This window comes from Elgaria multicarinata, chromosome 8, assembly GCF_023053635.1.
Source record: "Elgaria multicarinata webbii isolate HBS135686 ecotype San Diego chromosome 8, rElgMul1.1.pri, whole genome shotgun sequence".
NCBI lineage: Eukaryota > Metazoa > Chordata > Lepidosauria > Squamata > Anguidae > Elgaria > Elgaria multicarinata.
In genome coordinates, this window is record NC_086178.1 from 9,970,050 (window position 1) to 9,991,687 (window position 21,638).

Below are 21,638 nucleotides of genomic sequence, written 5' to 3' on the forward strand. Positions count from 1 at the left end.
AATCCCATTTCTGAAAATGGGGTAGGGGATTTTCAAATATTCCCCAAAATCACTGGATGCTCGGATTTGCTTGAAACTTGGCATGAATGTGGATACATGGATAAGCTCTCATTTATTTATTTATTTATTTATTTAAGGATTTTTATGCCACCATTCATCCAAAAAAGGCTCTCACGGCGGCTTACAAAAGTATTTCTTGACAGTCCCTGCCCACAGGTTTACAATCTAAAAGACATGACACAAAAGGAAAGGGGATTGGGAGAGAGGAGGAGGAGGGGGAAAAGGAAAGCAAATTCAGGCACTACAATCTTAGTTGTAAAGTTCAGCAGTGACAGTTGGTAGCAGGAGGGAGGGGGCTCTCAGCTGGAGCTGGACCTAGGCATGGTGGAGAGGTGCCTGGCTGCTGCTTCCTCCCTCACTGGTGGCCTCTGCAGAGACAGTTGGTAGCAGGAGGGAGGGGGCTCTCAGCTGGAGCTGGACCCAGGCACGGTGGAGAGGTGCCTGGCTGCTGCTTCCTCCCTCACTGGTGGCCTCTGCAGAGACAGTTGGTAGCAGGAGGGAGGGGGCTCTCAGCTGGAGCTGGACCCAGGCACGGTGGAGAGGTGCCTGGCTGCTGCTTCCTCCCTCACTGGTGGCCTCTGCAGAGACAGTTGGTAGCAGGAGGGAGGGGGCTCTCAGCTGGAGCTGGACCCAGGCACGGTGGAGAGGTGCCTGGCTGCTGCTTCCTCCCTCACTGGTGGCCTCTTCAGAGACAGTAGGTAGCAGGAGGGAGGGGGCTCTCAGCTGGAGCTGGACCCAGGCACAGTGGAGAGGTGCCTGGCTGCTGCTTCCTCCCTCACTGGTGGCCTCTACAGTGACAGTTGGTAGCAGGAGGGAGGGGGCTCTCAGCTGGAGCTGGACCCAGGCACAGTGGAGAGGTGCCTGGCTGCTGCTTCCTCCCTCACTCATGGTGGTGATATTGAGGTTTGTAACATGAAAACTGATGGAGTTCTTGAAAGGGTTATGAATGGGGGTTAGGGGGGTGATGCTTAAAATGGAAAAAAATCACCAAAAATCAGGGCATTCTCAGATTTGCTTGAAACTTGCCATTAATGTGGATCTAGGTGGCATCTGTGAGGGTGCCCATTTGCAAGTTTGTATCTGTAAAACTATCAGAGTAAATCCCATTTCTGAAAATGGGGTGGGGGATTTTCAAATATTCCCCCAAAATCACTAGATGCTCGGATTTGCTTGAAGCTTGGCATGAATGTGGATACATGAATAAGCTCTCATGGTGCCAATGTTGAGCTTTCTAACATTAACAGAAAAAAAGTTATAGGCATTTGGATTTCAATGCAAGTCTTTGGGGGGGGGGAAACGGAATTCTGATCCGGATCCGGAGCTCTGCAGCGAAGTAAAGCGGACCATAGGTGGATTGACATGGGGCAGAGTGGACCCGAACCAGAAGTTACACATCGGAATCTGGAGCCGATCGGGGGGTCCATGCACTGCCATAGTGGATTCCTGCATTGAGCAGGGGGTTGGACTCGATGGCTCCTTCTAACACTACTATTCTATGATTCTATGATCTTGAGCAATATATTTTTGTGTTAGAACTCAAGTACTGTGAATGAAATTGTATTCCATTACACAAAGCACAAAAAGATTTCTGCAGACTTAGACATGTGCCTGCATCATCTCCGAATCTTACCTACCATTTGCACGTGCAAAAGTCTCCACAAGCTGCTGGGCCTCCTCTTGTATTTGGTGCTCCATGCCTTTCTTCCCCAGTCCCAGCTTCCGCAGAGTTACTACACCAAACTTTCTCTGCTTCTTCCAGTTGTGACCATTTGAAAGTAGAATCCCTCAGGTGATCAAGAAACAATGAGAAATGATTATGTATAAAACTCAAGAAAAAAATGGTTAGGTTCCTGACCTAGAAGAGGCATTCATATATCCTAATTCATTTGTAGAATACAAAGACTACAAAAATGAACAGTTAAAAATGCGTTGTTTCTTTTATGTTTCTCAGAGTAGCTGTATCTGACTTGCAGGTAGAAATATTTACCATTATTACGGTTTTCTTCAAAGGAGTAACATATGCTGTAAGTCCCACAAATAGAACCTGGTCCAGATCAACACTAAGCAGGATATAACACTTTGAAAACATTTTGAAAACTGTATATGGAGTGTGTTATAATCTATTTTCTCTGCTGTTGCACCCCAGTTGTGGAATGAGCTCCCCAGAGAGGTCCTCCTGGTGCCTACACTATGTACTCCTTTCGTCACCAGCTGAAGACCTTTTTATTCTCTCAGTATTTTAACACTTAATTTTAACTTGGATTTGAACTTTGCTGTTTTAACTTTTTATTTTAATTTTATATCAATTTTGCTGCGTGGTTTTTATTCTGGTTGTGCTTTTTATATTGTATTTTGTATTTGTGCTTTTAACCTGTTGGTTGTCTTACTATGGTTTTAATTTTTGTGAACCGCCCAGAGAGCTTAGGCTATTGGGCGGTACAAAAATGTAATAAATAAATAAATAAATAAATAAATTTTATAACAGCAGTGTAGATCCTGCCCTGGTTTCTTGGGGAATCTGGATAACTCACTTTCAATCCTCATACATTTGCTACAGGAGTACATAACACGACTTCGATGCCCTTGTGCCATAAACATGCACCTGTTTACCTGCCTAGGTATCTTTCATTTCCCTCAAAACTCACCTGCTCTTGCCCTCCTTCATTTCTTTCCCAAATCCACCTGCATGCCTTCTGCCTGACTGCTCTTTACACATGGCTTTTCTATGTATACCTTTCCAACCAGCAAGACTTACCTTTAAAAACCTTTATCACAACAGGTCTGTGTCTCCTTTATTGTCTTCTGAGTGAAGACAATATGCTCTGTTTTACAGCATACGTCACAATCCTGTTAGTAGCTATAAATACAGTGCAATTGCTCTTTCCTGAATTCCCTTGCTAATGATATCTCCAGTTGACTGAAACTTTCATACAGAAATCCTTTGCCATCTTATGTTTTCTCTAGAGAAGGGAGCAGTACAAGTTCTTACTGTTCACAACTTACCCCTTTCTCTTCCTACAACTTTTAGGAAAGGAGTCAACGCTCGCTCAGAGAATGCGTCTTCATGGTTGATCAGCACTTCTTTCACAGCTTGGAATCCAGAAAAAACCATCGCAGGTTGATGTCCTACCCACACAGTGTAAATATTTCCATATTGCTTTGCTATCTGCCATTTGGGTCAAAATAGAGAACAAAAATGTGGCAATCAAAAATATTGGATTATTTCATGTTGTTGTTGTTGTTGTTGTTGTTGTTGTTGTTGTTGTTACTTATTACATTTATATACCGCCTCATAGCCAAAGCTCTCTGGGCAGTTAATATATGAACACTCACCTTCCTCAGAATTTCACCTCTGCAGCTTCTGGCCATGTGCAGCACCTCTCCTCTCTGCCTTCTCTCTCCCAGATTTTTTTTTTTTAGGAATATAGGTGGCTGTCTTCTACTGAGTCAGACCATGGGTAGATGTAGCCCAGTATTATTGACTGGCAGCAGTGGTCTGCATGGTTTTAGGCTGCATTCTTTCTTTACCCTACCCGGAAAATCTGGGAATCAAACTTGGGGCCTTGTACATGCAAAGCATGTGCTCTATCACATTGAGCTATGGCCCCTCCCACTACCTCTCTCAGATTCTTGCTAGTATATTCCTTTCTCTTTGTTCCTTCGTTCTCTTAGAATGTTCCCTCTTCCACCCCTCTTTATATATTCCCAGACTTTTTTGTTTACTCCCTCCTCCTGCCTTGCACCTGCCTAGGATGAGAGCATCAGAGAGGCCCTTTGGATAGTCCATGCCGCATTGAGACAGGCAGGTCGGTACTCAGCCCCACAGTCTTCTTCACTCCACCAAATCCTTCAGTACATTACAGTTTTGATGGCTGAGGACCATAACAGATGTTACTTTAAATTAGGGTGATCAGATGACCCGGAAACACCCAGAGACCTCTGGAAAAAAGGGGATCTCCCTGGCAACTGGTACTGGGCCCGAACTTACTGGGGGAAATGCCTTAAGGATACATTCCCAGACTTCCAGGAATGTGACTTCCAGCCCCCACCCCCAGCACTGATCGGGCCCTCTCCTTGGCAGGCACGATCACACCAGCCATGGAGAAGGCCAGGATTGGTGCTGGGAGGGCCTAGAATGATGTGTTCCTGCACTTCTGGGAATGCATCCTCCACCCCCACCCCCCAGTGCTGATCTGGCCTGAAAAGAAGAAAGAGAAGAAGCAAGAAGAAAGTAAGACTAAGGTTTGTGTGTGAGAGAGTGTATGGGTGAATAGGGTGCCTGGTTGTTTCAGTGAATGGATGTGTGGGTGGGTGTAGGTGTTTTGGAGCGGGTGATCCTGAGTGTGTGTGTGTGTGTATGTGTGTGTGTTAGAGAGTGTGTATGTGTGTGTGTGAGAGAGAGAGAGTGTGTGTGTGTGCTTGCAGTGGGTGAGTGTATTGATGTCTGAATGGGATCATTTTTTGTTGTATTAAGTTTAAGTAATGTGTTTATGTGGGTGGACACAAAAGGGATCAACAAAGAAGAAAAAACAGTCAGAATATGGATAAGAACATTATGTTATTAACACTGAATGTAAAAGGATTGGGGGGCAGTAGTGAAAAGGAAGAGGATAGAAATGATGCTAAATAAGGATAAAGTGGACATTATTTTCTTACAGGAAATACATCAAATAAAAGATGGAAAGAATGAACTTAAGTTAAGATGCGCAGTGACATATGAGAAAGCCTTTGGTACTTCAAAAAATGGGGAGTTGCTATTTTAATATCAAATAAATGTGGATTTCATGTATTACAGATTAAAAGGGATGTAAAAGGTAGATTTCTTATAATTCAGGGGCAAATGGTGGGGGAATATTACAGACTGGTCAATATCTACGCCCCAAACGAGAAGCAAATGGAGTTCTATAAAGAAGCGTTTAGAGAGATGAAGGATATCCACAGAGGACATTTAATAATTGCTGGAGATTTTAATATGGTTTTGGATAAAAGGCAAGATAAATTGAATCCTACTATTGGGGAGAGAAGAAATAACATTATGGCTTTAAAAAAATGGGTGGATGAAAATGAACTGAAGGATGTATGGAGATAGATAAGGGGAGGAGAGAGAAAATATACCTTTTATTCACCAGTTTTTAAGAGCTTCTCCAGGATAGATTATATTTTTGTTTCATAAGGTTTAATCTCCAGAGTTAATAATACGGAGGTGGGAGTTATTAAGGTAACAGACCATGCATTAGTAAATATGGAGTTCAGAGTTAGAAAAGATTATAAAGAAGCAAAAAGATGGAGGATGAACACCAAAATATTAAAATATGATAAGATAGTGGAAAAGATAGAAAAGGAATTATGGGAGACATGGGAGATTAATGATAATGGGGAAAGTTCTCAAGCAATTTTATGGGACACAATGAAAGCAGTGGTAAGAGGTATATTTATTCACAAAACATGTAAATTAAGAAGACAACAAAAGGGGGAAAAAGAGGAGGAAATCAAAAAATTGGAAGAGGAGTATTTGAAAAATAGAGAAAAACAAATTTTGATAATATTACAAGCAAAGAAAAAGGAACTAGAAAATAAGAATATAGAGGAAGTCCAGAGAAATTTGGTTTATTTAAAAAGGGAAGTATTTGAGAATAATAATAGAAACTCTAGAATGTTGGCCAGGATCACACAGTCAAGGAAGGCAAAGAACACAATGGGGACAATTAAAGACAAAACAGGGGGAAATTGTAATTTAATGAGAGGGAAAATAGAAATATCAAGGGCTTTATGAGGCAGGAGATACACCCGCGACAAGAATGAGAGAATATATTGAAAAACATATAAAGATAAGATTACGGGAGGAAGATAGGGAACTAATGGAAGGATTGGTGATGGAAATGGAAATAGAGGGGGTCATAGATAAGCTACAGGGAGGGATATCCCCAGGGGTAGATGGATTGGGACCGGAAAACCTTTTAGAAAAATATTAGTTAGGAAATTAATGAACATCCCCAGGGGTAGATGGATTGGGACCGGAAAACCTTTTTAAAAAAATATTAGTTAGGAAATTAATGAAACTATATAATGGAATAATAAAGGGAGATATGATCCCGCCATCATGGGAACAGTCATTAATAGTATTAATTCCTAAGCCTGATAAAGATTTAACTGTTCCAGAATCATATAGATATCAGAAAAGGAAATAAAGAGTGGGCAAATTATGGTCAACAATTTTTGTAATGGAGATAGAAGAGCAAGAATTAATAAGAAAATATGGTACAAAATGCAGAGAACAGGGGGATTAGGGCTCCCAAACATTAAATTATATTATGTAGCAAATCAGTTGAGATATGTAATAGAGAGTATAATAGGAATAGGAGATTTAAATTGGTTAGAGGGAAAAAAGGGGAAAGAGTTAGATTGGAAGTTAGAAAATATATTCTTTAAGGACCATAATTCAAAGTGGAGGAGAGGAATTGAGAACCCTCTTTTAAAGAATGTGTTAGAAATATGGTGAATATATAAAAGGAAATTGGTTCCAGTCATTTCCCAATAACACCAGTGTTGGTAATGAGGAAGTTTCCTGAAAATTTAAAAGAGGGGTTGGTAAAGAAATTAAAAGATGAGAAAGTACTTAAAATAAGAGATTGGATGGAGAAGATGGGAACTAAGGAAGAAATAAAAGAAAAATTAAAAGGGGGAAATATATCATGGTTCAATTGTGTCCAAATGGAACAATGGACCAAAAAATGGCTAAAGGATAATAGAGATTGCAGAAAGAATACTAAATTTGAGGATTTGATCTTACAAAAAGAGAAAGAAAAAGAAGAAAATAAATTGATATAATGATTAATGAGTGAAATATATATTATTGGAAATGGAAACTCAAGAAGATTCTGTTAGGATGGTATTGGAAACAGATTTGAATGAGAAAATAGAGCAACAGGACTTGGGGAGGATATGGAAACAAAGAGTGTTGAAAAATATGTCTGTAAGGATAAAAGAAAATTATTATAAGATAATTTGGAGGTGGTATCTAACTCCAATAAAATTAAACTTAATAAATAAAGAGAACTCAATACTTTGTTGGAGAGGATGTCAGGAGAAAGGAACGTATATAAATATGTGGTGGAATTGTGAACATGTACAAAAATTATGGAAAATGTTGTATAGAGAAATAAATGAAATAACTGGAATGGATTTAGAACAAACACCAAGTGTAGCATTATTATCAATGTATGGAAATCTCAAATGTAATCAGATGGAAAAAGAATTAATAACAAACCTGTTAACAGCTGCAAGGTTAATGATATCCAGAAATTGGAAGGTTCAAGGAGATTATGATATAAAATATTGGTATAAAGAAATATGGGATATTGCTATAAATGATAAATTAACATGTAATATTAGATTTAGAAGGGGAATAACAAAAAACAATGATTTTGAAGAGATATGGAAATTGTTTCTAGAACATGTACTGTTAAAAGGAAGAGGAAGAACACCTCCAGAAGACTCAATGAAATTTTGGAAATTATTTTATTTATTTATTTATTTATTACATTTTTATACCACCCAATAGCTGAAGCTCTCTGGGCGGTTCACAAAAATTAAAACCACAAAAAACATCGAACAGGTTAAAAACACAATTACGAAATACAGTATAAAAAGCGCAACCAGGATAAAACCACACAGCAAAGTTGATTATAAGATTAAAATACAGAGTTAAAATAGTAAAATTTAAATTTAAGTTAAAATTAAGTGTTAAAATACTGAGTGAATAAAAAGGTCTTCAGCTGGCGACAAAAGCAGAAATTAGAATAAGATCCCGAGAGTAGGGGGCACTTATTAATGTAAGTGAGTTAAGAAGTAGAATGTATAGCTAAGAAATAAGAGGAATATTATGTTATGTATATGACTTATTATGTGTTGTTAAATAATAATAAAAAATATCTAGATTGGGGGGCCACACTTACTCTTGAGTATAAATGAAAATAAGATATAGCACGTAGACTCACAGTTAAGGTAAGGTCAGTTCCGGCCATTAGAGCAACCTTCTGCAAAAACATCCCCAGATGTTTTGGACTACAACTCCCAGGATTCATTATCATTGGCCATGCATTGGGATTGATGTGAACTGAAATCCCAAACATCTGGAGAGCACCAGGTCCAGTGGCCTTCAGTTGGTTGGTCAGGACTCACTACTGGGTTTCAGCCTGACCAAAGGTGGATTGCAAACGCAGCACTACCACTATACAAAATATATGGTAAAAAGAAAAGAAGTGGGTCCCAAATGCATGTTTGGACTAAAGAAAGTGTCCTGGTCTGAACAAGGTGGGAAAGTACTGGCTTGCAAAGAGCTAATGCATTGTGAGGAGTGTTTCAAAGTTAAGTGGACTTGGTGCCAGAGGTTGTGCTAGAAAGGGAGTTGACGGTAGATCAGAATTCATCTCCTCCAGAGCTCCAGGACCTCTTTCAGCCTGGGGGCTGAATTCCATTTAGAAGAAGCTCTTGGGGTCCACAATGCAGTGGTGGGAGTGTGCAGAAAGAAATGGGGAGGGGCAGAAGGAAAAGGGGAGGGGCAGAGGTACCACAAGACATGCTGAACTCACAAGCTCCTCGGCTCTAAGAAAAATGCTGACCACAAAAGTCTGGAACTTGGTGTTTCATTCATTTCTCAGTTAGACTACTGCAACCTTCTTCTCACTGGCCTTCCTTCTTCTCACATCAGTCCTTTGGTTTCTGTTCACCACTCTGCTGCTAAGATCATCTTCTTGGCTCGCCGATCTGACCATGTAACTCCACTTCTGAAATCTCTTCATTGGCTTCCAATTCACTTCAGAATCCAATATAAACTTCTCCTGTTGACCTACAAAGCTTTTCACTGTCTAGCTCCTTCCTATCTCTCCTCTCTCATCTCACACTATTCCCCCGCTCGTGCTCTTCGCTCCTCTGATGCCATGTTTCTCGCCTGCCCACGGGTCTCTACTTCCCTTGCTCGGCTTCGTCCATTTTCTTCTGCTGCCCCTTATGCCTGGAACGCTCTTCCAGAACATTTGAGAACTACAAGTTCAACCGCAGCTTTTAAAGCTCAGCTAAAAACTTTTCTTTTTCCTAAAGCTTTTAAAACTTGATTTTGTTCTGACTTTATACTGTTAGTTTTACCCTACCCAGTGCCTGTTTACCCTACCCTATGCCTGTTTGCATTCTCTTCCCCTCCTTATTGTTTTATTATGATTTTATTAGAATGTAAGCCTATGCAGCAGGGTCTTGCTATTTACTGTTTTACTCTGTACAGCACCATGTATATTGATGGTGCTATATAAATTAATAATAATAATAATAATAATAATAATAATAATAATAAGAAGAAGAAGAAGTAGAAGAAGAAGAAGAAGAAGGCGGCACTGGGACAGGATGGGAAACAGCAATTTCAATTCAAGAGGGAACATCATCCACTAGATAATGAGGTGCTCAAGCAGAACAGAAAGCTTCGCTCTCAATCTAAACACCATAAAAAATGATCAAATGTCAATGTCCTAAGACTGTTAAATATTGGAGTTAAGAATGATAGAATTTTGGTGAAAGCTTAGATCTTTAAGGTTGGCCAATAGGAATTCTGAGATCTCCATAATTAATATGGAAGGCCTAGATAAATAATATAAAAGAGTCGGGGGATGAAGGGAGTCCTAACTTGAAAATTTGTATCAGCATACAAGGGCTGTTAGTTTTATGTTCCTCCATTTAGAATCGTAGAATAGTAGAGTTGGAATGGGCCTCTAAGGCCATCGAGCTCAGTGCAGGAATCCACCTTAAACTATCCCTCACAGATGGTTGTCCAGCTGCCTCTTGAATGCCTCCAGTGTGGGAAAGCCTACAACCTCCCTAGGTAACTGTTTCCATTGTTGTACTGCTCTAACAGTCAGGATGTTTTTCCTGATGTCCAGGCGGAATCTGGCTTCATGTAACTTGAACCCATTCTTCCGTGTCCTGCACTCTGGGAGGATCGAGAAGAGATCCTGACTCTCCTCTGCATGACAACCTTTTAAATACTTGAAGGGTGCTATCATGTCTCCCCTCAGTCTTCTCTTCTCTAGGCTAAACATGCCCATTTGTTTCAGTCTCTTTAGGTAGTAGGGGGTATGGTTAGTGGGTCAAGCCCTCAAGGATCCTTTGCAGATCAGAGAGGCTGAGTTCAGGTTTGCTCCATATCAGGTTTCTGCAGCTAAATTTTGGGTTTGGCTGCATTAATAACCAATGGGGGGGGAATGGGTATTAGGGGTTAAAGTGGAGATTAGGTTGATAGGAAATCAAAAGAAACATATCGAAAAGGTCAGAGTGCAAATGTATTTATGTTTTGGCACAACTTCTTAATATTGTCACTTAAAATGTTAAAGGAGTCAGAAACCCAATTAAAAGGCCTTGGTTGAAGAGAGTTATTAAAGAACAGAACCCTTCAGTTCTTATGTTGCAAGAAACTCATAAGGCATCTCAAAAAGATGTAATTATTCCTGGAAGAGAATGGGAAAGGAAATTTGTAGCACCGCGTGTTGTATAAACTCACCTCAATCGACCTCAAGCCCTGAAATATATCCCTTTCCCTTTCCTATAAGTCCCAGGAACTGTCCATTCTGTTGTTTCAATTTCATGCCAGTTGCGGTTTGGCAGAACTCCAAGAATAACAACAACTAGGTAAATAGTTTCACTTCGAGGCACAAGCCATGAGCTGTCTTATCTCTGTTGTTTTTAGCCTCCCACGCAGTACTTGCTGAGCCTCACGGTCAATTACACAAGCTTGCAAAACAAGTCCCGCTTTGCTGCACGCCAATAGCCCTTGCAAATGGCACGTCCACTCCCCTCTTACTGGTAAAAGACAGATATAGCCTTTTTTTAAAAAATTCTTCTTGATGTTTATTCAGCAACACTGCTGCTTTTAATTCCACCCCTCCTTTGTTTATTTATTTATTTATTTATTTATTCCATTTTATATGCATTACTGGCTTTGAAACTATCCTTGGCTCACTTCCTTGTGCCCCCAGAAATGTCTGCTGTCTGCCTGCCTTCCCTCCCTCCTCCCCTGCCCACCTCGCAAGGATGGTTTTTGTGTGTCTTGCTTTGACTCAGGGGAGAAGTCCTTCCTGTGCTCAAGTTCCAAATCAATTTTTCAAGTGTGGAAGAAGATTCATATTTAGGTTTATCTCTACTCCCCAATTTATGGCATGTTGGGATTTCCTTTGAAATGGGCCCATTGAGCTGTCTGCAGCTTTAAATCCCTGAGTTACTGGGGTGTCCGACTTTCATAAATTCCCCAAAAATCCGGGGATGATGGGATTGGCTTGAAACTTGGCATCCATGTGGACACATGGATAAGCTCTCATGGGACCAAAGGTGAGGTTTCTGACATACAAATTGACGTAGTTGTAGCATGGGACTTGATTTGGGGTGAGTTAAAAGGTTAGAGCCCCGCCAAAAATCAGGGGATTATGGGATTGGCTTGAAACTTGGCGTCCATGTGGACACATGGGTAAGCTATCATGGGACCGAAGGTGAGGTTTCTGACATGCAAATTGACGTAGTTGTAAAATGGGACTTGATTTGGGGTGAGTTAAAAGGATAGAGCCCCGCCAAAAATCAGGGGATGATGGGATTGCCTTGAGTCTTGGCGTGCATGTTTATCCCTGGATAAACTATCATGGTGCCGAGTTTGAGGTTTCTAACATGCAAATTGACGGAGCTATCGAAAGGGGTGTGAATGGGGTGCCCGATTTTCAAAAATTCCCCTAACGTCAGGGGATGATGGTATTGGCTTGAAACTTGGCGTCCATATGGACACATGGATTAGCTGTCATGGTACCGAAGGTGAGGTTTTTGACATGCAAATTGACGTAGTTGTAAAATGGGACTTGATTTGGGGTGAGTTAAAAGGTTTAAGCCCCGCCAAAAATCAGGGGATGGTATGATTGCCTTGAGTCTTGGCATGCATGTGTATCCCTGGATAAACTATCATGTTGCCGAGTTTGAGGTTTCTAACATGCAAATTGACAGAGCTATCGAAAGGGGTGTGAATGGGGTGCCCGATTTTCAAAAATTCCCCCCAAATCAGGGGGTGATGGGATTGGTTTGAAACTTGGCATACTTGTGTATACCTCCATGAGGTGTCATGGTGTCAAACTTGAAGTTTCTAACTTTAACAGAAAAAAGTTGTATACCTTTTTAGCTTTCAATGCAAGCCTATGGGCGGGAAAAACGGAGCTCCGATCCGGATCTTCTGTGGAACCCTTGAGTTCCTGATTGTGGGGCCCTGAGCACCAATTTCACCCCTCATCCCTCCGTTATGATCTAGGCCATGTTGCCACATATACTAGCCTCTGTTGCAATCAGATGGAAAGGGAGCATGCAGAATAACCTGTTCTCTTTCTCTTTCTTCTTTCTCTAAGGCATATGTGAAATGGGCAGGTTTGAGAAAAGCATGGCAATTAGAGGCTCTGTGTATTTTGGCTCCTGTTTGGATATTCTGGAGCAGAAACATTTCAAGAGAGATGAATGATTTGTTTATTGGCTGATTAAGAAGCGTTACTGGATGCTATGGAGAGGAGATGGCAATATCCTTAAAAAGGTAGATTACACCAAATTACTAAAAGAAAATAGATCCCAATTAATATTGGGGAATTTTCTTCAATTACATGCAGAATTTTGGGTTATTTTGAATAGGTGGCTTTTGTGTTTGTTTGTGCTTTTCCTTCCAGCAGTTTCTATTCAATTTGTCGACTATGTTTTCCAGATTCCTTCTCTGGAGAAAGCACAATCTTTCATTTGTCTACCGTTTAAACCAGCAGCTATATTTCTTTTTCCTTTTTTTTACAATACACAAGCCTGTGGTTACAAAATCTAATGCCCACAGAGGGACAGCTGATACCTTTTGGGTAAGCCATTACCTGCTTCTGTTGCATTTGAATCTGGATGTTGTGCGTCCCACACAAGCACACAATACTAAAAGTTTCTTTATTAGAAATTGTGTATTTTTTACTACCACACTAAGAGATTTTTAAATGCATTTCTAATTACAGGATATAACTTTATTATTGATTTTACTATGTTTGTACAATAAATTGTATTTTGTTAAATAGTTGATAGTCTTAAGCTTCAACACTTCCTGAGGCAGAGGAGAAGCAAATTGGGGGGCTAGAGAAGCATGGCGAAGAGAGGCAACCATAAGCGGAGCGCTCCTCTTTTCGCGGAGCGATCCGCCCGCCATTTTGGATTTTTTCACGCATTGGATTGCATTGCGGAAAAGATTAGTGGATAACTTTTTTGTTTTCAAGCTATCGATTTGAAACTTGGTGTGCTTAGAGAGTCATGGGTGGGGGTCATTTTGATCCTATTTTCAGCACTCTGTGTGGTGTGGTTTGCTTCCTATAATTTTTTTAAAAATAGCGTAAAAAAGCAGGAGAGGTACCTTTTTGAAGTGCTGAGAGGCAGATTCAACTCCCAGTCATGATCACCTGATGAAGTATCCTCCAATCCCAAAGTTGGAGGGGGGATAGGCAGAACGGGATACTTAGTAACTTGGGATACTGGGAAACCTCTCTTTATTAGTCTCTGAATGGACTTTTCCCAGTGTTTTTTTAAACAGTAGCCCCACCAAATGCACAAACACAAACTGAAATCATATACTAAGCAAATAAATAACAGATAGGAAACACAGCAGTGCTACCCACCCTAATCTTGGTGAACAACTGAATAGATGTGGTGCAAGGGGATGAGGTCCCCTGGGGCATGTGGACATGCCCAGTGCACACACACTGTCCTGTCCTTGGAGGGTCCTCAGAGCCCTCCAAAGAGTAACCAGTGGAGACTGGAGAAGCTAATGCCTGTCATGAGTTGAAGTGTCAGGTACTAGCTTCTTAAAGACTGGTACTCACTTTGGGCCAGTCAAATTGGCATATCCCCCTCCTCCTGTGCACACCCACTTTCCTCTTAGTGGTAAAAGACAGACATAGCCTTTTTTAAAAAAATCTTCTTTTTGTTTATTCAGCAACACCGCTGCTTTTAATTGAACCCCTCCTTTGTTTATTTGTTTATTTATTACATTTTATATTTACACACCCCATAGCCCAAGCTCTCCTGGCTTTTCCTCTTCAGTGAAGTTAGGCAGGCTTTCATTGTGGTTCAACTCCTTATTGTTGTTGTTGTTGTTATTGCTATTAATATTAATTAGTACTGCTATTATTAATGTTATTATTTTGTTGTTGTTTAATAATGGCTGTGATCACAAGGCAGTCAATCAACTCTGAAGCAAGGATCACAAAGCTTTACTCTTATTCTCCTAGCCTCCAAGTTATGGGATGCAAAAGAAAAGGCATCTCTCTGTGCTGCTCCCGCCTCACAGGGATGGTTTGCATTACTGGCTTTGAAACAGTCCTTGGCTCCCTTCCTTGTGCCCTCAGAAATGTCTGCCTGCCTTGCCCCCGGGGTGGTGCTGTGGTGGGGTATCTGCTGGGACTGACTCCCCCATAGATCTATGGCATCTCTGCCTGACCCTCTGCCCGCCTGGTGCCTGGGAGCTGTACTACATGATGGGCTTTGTGGTTCGTGCCCACTAGCCTCCGGCATGCTGCCAGTCCTCCTCCTCTGTGTCCGCCTCGCAGGGTTGGTTTGCAATGCATTACTGCTGGCTTTGAAACAAAAAATCCTTGGCTCACTTCCTTGTGCCCCCAGAAATGGCTGCTGCCTGCCTGCCATCCTGCCTTGCCCCCGGGGTGGTGCTGTGGTGGGGCATCTGCCGGGACTGGCTCCCCATAGATCTATGGCATATCTCTGCCTGCCTCTCTGCATGCCTGGTGCCTGGCTCTACTACATGATGGTTTGTGTGTGTCTTGCTTTGACTCAGGGAATTAGACATTCCTGTGCTCACTTAGACTTTTTGGAGTTCCAAATAAATTTTTCAAGTGTGGGAGAAGATTCATATTTAGGTTTATCTACTCCCCAATTCATTGCATGTTGGGATTTCCTTTGAAATTGCCCTATTGAGCTGTCTGCAGCTTTAAATCCCTGAGATACTAGGGTGTCCGATTTTCAAAAATCCCCAAAAGTCAGGGGAGGCTTGGATTTGCTTGAGGCTTGGCATGCATGTGTATACATGCATGAGGTGTCATGGTGACTAATTTGACATTTCTAACATGAAAATTGTCAGAGATATCAAAAGGGGTGTGAATTGGGGTTAGGGGTGATGCTTTAGAGGTTAAAGTCCTGCCAAAAATCAAGGGATGATGGGATTTGCTTGAAACTTGCCATGAATGTGGATCTACATGGCATCTGTGAGGGTGCCTGCTTCCAAGTTTTTATCTGTCAAAATATCAGAGAAAATCCCATGTCTGAAAATGGCATGTCCGATTTTCAAAAATTCCCCCAAAATCAGGGCGTGCCTGGATTTGCTTGAGGCTTGGCGTGCATGTGTATACTTGTATAAGCTATCATTGTGCTTAGTTTGAGTTTTCTAACATTGACAGAGAAAAAGTTGTAGGCTTTTTTTGGATTTCAATGCAAGTCTATGGGGGGAAAGCGGAGCTCCAATCCGGATCCAGAACTTCGCAGCGAACCGGAGCGGACTATAGCGGGGGTCCGTGCACACCCCTACTCCCCATGCCAGCTGATGCTTCTTCTTATGCACGTAGATATGACTGCATAAGAGCTGGAACTCAAAGAATCAAGATGACATTTAATGAAAAGATAAGAAATGAGCATTGTTGGAAATCAAACCATACATATTCAGTGGAATCCTCTTTGGACTGGTAATTGTGTGTACGGTTAAATTTACTATAGGATCCATAGATAGCATAATACCAGTAACATTATCAGTGGTTTAGATGACAAGGGATATTCTTAAATAGTTACTGATAAGCATCATCCTGAGGTCTTTTATATTTCACATACATTTTTTTCTTTTCTGTTCTTTTCTTTTCTTTCTACACTTCTATACTGCCAATAGCTGATGCTCTCTGGGTGGTTTACAAATGTTTACATACATTCTTCACTTTATTGTACTTCATTTTATTGTACTTCAATATGCTGTTTACCACTCTGAGAACCTTTGGCCCAAAAAGTAGTATACAAATAAACCTTAACAAGCAGTTGTTTCCCCTGAGCACAGTTCAAAAAGAAAAATCAAATCACAGTTTATGGACATAAATATACTCTCAACTTTGAATTACAGTGAAAACCTTTATTATTTGTGGAATCTGCGTGCCAACAGCTTTCCAATGAAGTTTGTTTATTGAGAATTAGTCAACAGGAAGATAGTGAAAAAAGGCTAACCAACTTACTCCTGACTTTGAAATATATATATATATATATATATATATAAGCTTAAGAATAATATTAAAATATTTTTTCATGTCACATTTGCTCTGCAATATTTTATTAAAACAATTCACCACTGAAAGTAAAGAATTCAAAATTCTCTTCATCTTAATGAAGTATTGATAAATTATTTGGAAAGTAGTACCTTAATGAGAAAATCTTCAGAAATACTAATTCCAATTCGCCATATGCTTCCAATGACAGGTAGTAGAAAAGGCCCAGGGGGGTAGTGTCTGCCTGACCAGAGTTGTTTCAAGAAGTGAAGAATTAAAAGAGCCACCAGCCCAGCAATCAAAAATGTCCATATCCTCATCATTCTCCTGCCTTCTTTTTCTTCTTGTTGCTAAGATGTTTGGGTATGTTAAATTCACTTTCCCTGATGGCCTTTTGCCTTCCTTAGAGATGTTGCCACTACTTTCTTTCTCTGTTAACATCTATTTATATTCTCCAATTACAAAAAAACCAACAACACCCAAGCATAATCTCTTCTACATAGATAAGCTCACAGTCACATGGTGTATTTTGCATCATGGCTAATTCAGATATGTGTCACTCTAATAACTGGAAGAAGTGTTTAATTAGAGGTGCCAGTATAATTCTTAGGGGTGTGCACGGACCCCCGATCTGCTTCTCTTCCAGATCCGCAACTTCCGGATCGGGTCTGCTCTGCCTATAGTCCACTCCAGTTTGCTGCGAAGCTCCGGATCCAGATTGGAGCTCTGCTTTCCCCCCCATAGGCTTGCATTGAAATCCAAAAAATCCTACAACTTTTTTTCTGTGAAGGTTAGAAACCTCAAATTCAGCACCATGACACCTCATGCATGTATACACATGCATGCCAAGCCTCGAGCCAATCCAAGCCTCCCCTGATTTTTGGGGAATTTTTAAAATCAGACACCCCATTTATTTATTTATTACATTTTTATACTGCCCAATAGCCGAAGCTCTCTGGGTGGTTCACAAAAATTAAAACCATAATAAAACAACCAACAAGTTAAAAGCACAAATAAAAAATACAGTATAAAAAGCACAACCAGGATAAAACCACACAGCAAAATTGATATAAAATTAAAATACAGAGTTAAAACAGTAAAATTTAAATTGAAGTTAAAATTAAGTGTTAAAATACTGAGTGAATAAAAAGGTCTTCAGCTGGCAACGAAAGGAGTACAGTGTAGGCACCAGGCAGACCTATCTGGGGAACTCATTCCATAACCGGGGTGCCACAGCGGAGAAAGCCCTCCTCCTAGTAGCCACCTGCCTCACTTCCTTTGGCAGGGGCTCACGGAGAAGGGCCCCAGTAGATGATCTTAAGCTCTGGGCAGGTACATATGGGAGGAGGCGTTCCTTCAGATAACCTGGCCCCAAACTGTTTAGGGCTTTGAATGTCAATACCAGCACTTTGAATTGGGCCCGGACCTGGACTGGCAGCCAATGAAGTTGTAAAAGGACTGGCGTAATGTGATCTCTCCAGCTAGTCCCTGTTAGTAAATGGGCTGCCCCGTTTTGTACCAGCTGAAGCTTCCGGACCATTTTCAAAGGCAGCCCCATGTATAACGCATTGCATTAATCCAAACGAGAGGTTATCAGAGCATGGATAACTGTAGCTAGGCTATCTCTGTCCAGATAAGGGCGTAGTTGGTATATCAACCTGTTGATAAAAGGTGCTCTTTGCCACTGAGTTCACCTGTGCCTCAAGTGACAGTTCTGGATCCAAGAGCACCCCCAAACTACGGACCCGATCCTTTAGGGAGAGTGCAACCCCGTCCAGGACAGGGCAAACATCACCTCGCCGGACAGATGAACCACACGCAACAGTACCTCCGTCTTGTCTGGATTGAGTCTCAGTTTGTTAGCCCTCATCCAGTCCATTACCGTGCCCAGGCACTGGTTCAGAACAGTCACTGCCTCACCTGGGTTTGATGAAAAGGAAATGTAGAGCTGGGTATCATCCGCATATTGATGACATCTCAGTCCACATCTCTGGATAACCTCCCCCAGCGGCTTCATGTATATGTTAAACAGCATAGGGGATAAAATAGAACCCTGCAGAACCCCATGGCTTAGGAGCCACGGCACAGAGCAATAATCCCCCAGCACCACCTTCTGGAATCGGCCATCCAAGTAGGAGCGGAACCACTGCAACGCAGTACCTCCAACTCCCAGCTCAGACAATCTATCCAGAAGGATACCATGGTCGACGGTATCGAAGGCCGCTGAGAGGTCAAGGAGAACCAACAGGGTCGCACTCCCCCTGTCTTTCTCCCGACAGAGGTCATCCCACAGGGCGACCAAGGCAGTTTCCGTTCCAAAACCAGGCCTGAAACCCGATTGAAATGGATCTGGATAATCCGTTTCATTCAAGAGTGCCTGGAGTTGTCCTGCAACCACCCGCTCAAGCGCCTTGCCCAGGAAAGGGATATTAGCCACCGGCCTGTAGTTGTTAACATCTTCTGGGTCCAGATTAGGCTTCTTCAAGAGTGGTCTAATTACCGCCTCTTTTAAAGAGGCCGGCACCACTTCCTCTCTCAAGGAGGCATTTACAACCTCCTGGACCCAGCTTATTTGATGTAATGAGATCCTTATTTGATGTAATGAGACATGAGACGTAATGTAATGAGACATAATCCTTATTTGATGTAATGAGACATGAGGGGCAAGGGGCAAGCACACAGGTGGCCGACCGGACTTGGCCAAGCACCTTGTCCACATCCTCGGGCCTCAATAACTGAAACTCATCCAATAAAACTGAGCTGGTCAGCGCTCTGAACACCTCTACTAGTGGTGCTGCATTAAGTGTGGTGTCTAATTCATGACGAATCTGAGCGACTTTATCTTCAAAGTGCCTTGCAAACTCGTCACAGCGTGCTACCGAGGGTTCAACGATCTCACGCCCTGGCCCAGAGTGTAACAAGCCACAAACCACTCGGAAAAGCTCCACCGGACGACACTGAGAAGACGCAATGCTGGTGGAAAAGAACTGCCTCTTTGCCACCCTCACTGCCACAGAGTAGGCTCGATAGTGAGCTCTAACCCGTGTTCGATCAGACCCAGCACGAGTTTTCCTCCACCTGCGTTCTAGCCGTCTCCCCTCTTGCTTCATTGCCCTCAGCTCAGGTGTATACCAAGGAGCTGACCGGGCTCTGCTCAGAGGGAGAGGATGCTTGGGCGCGATCATGTCAACCCATTTTCAGACATGGACTGGTCTCCGACATTTTGACAGATAAAAACTTGGAAGCAGGCACATCCGCATTCATGGCAAGTTTCAAGCAAATTCCATCATCTCCTGATTTGGGGGGGGGCTTTAACCTCTAACGCAGCACCCCTAACCCCAATTCACACACCCCCTTCTATATCTCTGTCAATTTTCAAGTTAGAAACCTCAAGTTCGGCACCATGACACCTCATGCAAGTATACACATGCATGCCAATCCAAGCCCCCCCCCGATTTTGGGGGAATTTTTGAAAATTGGACACCCCAGTATCTCAGGGATTTAAAGCTGCAGACAGCTCAATGGGGCCATTTCAAAGGAAATCCCAACATGCCATGAATTGGGGAGTAGATAACCCTAAATATGAATCTTCTTCCACACTTGAAAAATTAATTTGGAACTTCAAAAAGTCTAAATGAGCACAGGAAGGACTTGTCCCCTGAGACAAAGCAAGACACACACAAACCATCCCTGCAATGCGGTCACAGAGGAGGAGGACAGGCAGGCAGAGAGCCAGGCAGAGATACGCCATAGATCTAGTATGGGGGAGTCAGTCCCGGCAGATGCCCCACCACAGCAGCACCCTGGGGGGAAGGCAGGTAGGCAGGCATCAGGCATTTCTGGGGGCATAAGGAAGTGAGGCAAGGATGGTTTGTTTCAAAGCCAGCAGTAAGTCATGCATTGCAAACCATCCCTGCGAGGCGGTCACAGAGGAGGGGGACAGGCGGGCAGAGAGCCAGGCAGAGATACGCCATAGATCTAGTATGGGGGAGTCAGTCCCGGCAGATGCCCCACCACGGACTTGCCCGTTTGATTTTCACAGCAGGAGAAGCAGCCTGCTTACTGGTGCCAGCCTGAGCCTTCCCTTGACCACCACTGCTTTCAGCATGCCTAGCCAGACGTGCGCCTTCTCCCTCTTCTCATGATGATAATAATATAACACTACTACTACTACTACTAATAATAATAATAATATATATTTGGGGAAATGGGACAAGTGTGTATGCTTTACCCAAACTGGATTTGAAATGCTCAAACTGTATTGGCTTTTTTTGCACTTCACAAGCAGTGCACACAGCACACTCACACAATAACACACAGTCACACACACAGTCCAAGTAACACACACATACACACGCACAGAGAGACAGAGAAAGAGAGAGAGAGAGAAGAAATAGAGAATAAATTTTTTTGGTATTTTTTTGTATTTTTTTTATATAGAAGAAAGAAGGAAGATGAAACACAGTCAGGCTTTAAGAGGGGGAAGGGGGGGAACCAAACAAACAAACAAACACTCCAAAATTAAAAATAAAGTTTATATAAAATCACAGTAAGGGAAAAACGCAGAGCAAACTAAGCAAACAGTCAGAAACAAGCAAACAAAAACACACACAACCCAACCTAAATCCTAATCTAATCTCCTCCAACTCCAAACACAGCAGCAGCATCTATAACTAACTCCTTTCTCCACGAACGCCAACCCCAAAAGAGACAGAAAGCAGAAAGCTCTCAGGGTGGCTATGCCTTATTCCCCCCTCCAACGCTGGGATTGGAGGATGCTTCATGAGGTCATCACTTCTCATCAGGATTGGGAGTTCAATTTGCCTCTCAGCACTTCAAAAAGGTACCTCTCCTGCTTTTTTTTTACCCTATTTAAAAAAAAAATATAGCAAGCGAACCGCACCACACAGAGTGCTGAGAGTAGGCTCAAAATGACCCCCAGCCACGACTCTCTAAGCACACGAAATTTCAGAAAGATAGCTTTAAAAACAACACAGTTATCCCCTAATCTTTTCCTCAATTCAATCCTATGGGCGAAATTATCCAAAATGGCGGGCGGATTGCTCCGCGAAAAGAGAAGCGCTTCTCCTATGGCTGCTTCTCTTCGCCATGCTTCTCCAGGACCCTAGTTCGCTTCTACTCCACTTCTGGGCAAGGCAGATCAGGCCAATTTGCTTCTGATTCTCCAATTCTAAGCGGAGCGGAGCACATCCCTAATAATTCTGCTCAAAGCTAACACGGGGCCAT

The 21,638-nt window shown here is 42.1% G+C and overlaps 1 protein-coding gene across 1 annotated transcript in view; it reads right to left on the bottom strand.

Moving 5' to 3' along the window:
• Positions 1-16,714, bottom strand: part of LOC134402399 (cytochrome P450 2J5-like) — a 44,809-nt gene extending 28,095 nt beyond the window's left edge. Inside the window, exons 1-3 of the mRNA XM_063131827.1 lie at positions 16,544-16,714; positions 3,064-3,226; positions 1,695-1,844 (exon numbers count right to left, since the gene is read on the bottom strand). Coding sequence (XP_062987897.1) covers positions 1,695-1,844; positions 3,064-3,226; positions 16,544-16,714 — 484 coding nt within the window. The remainder of the gene's footprint in view (positions 1-1,694; positions 1,845-3,063; positions 3,227-16,543) is intronic.
• Between the last annotated feature and the right edge of the window lie 4,924 nt (positions 16,715-21,638).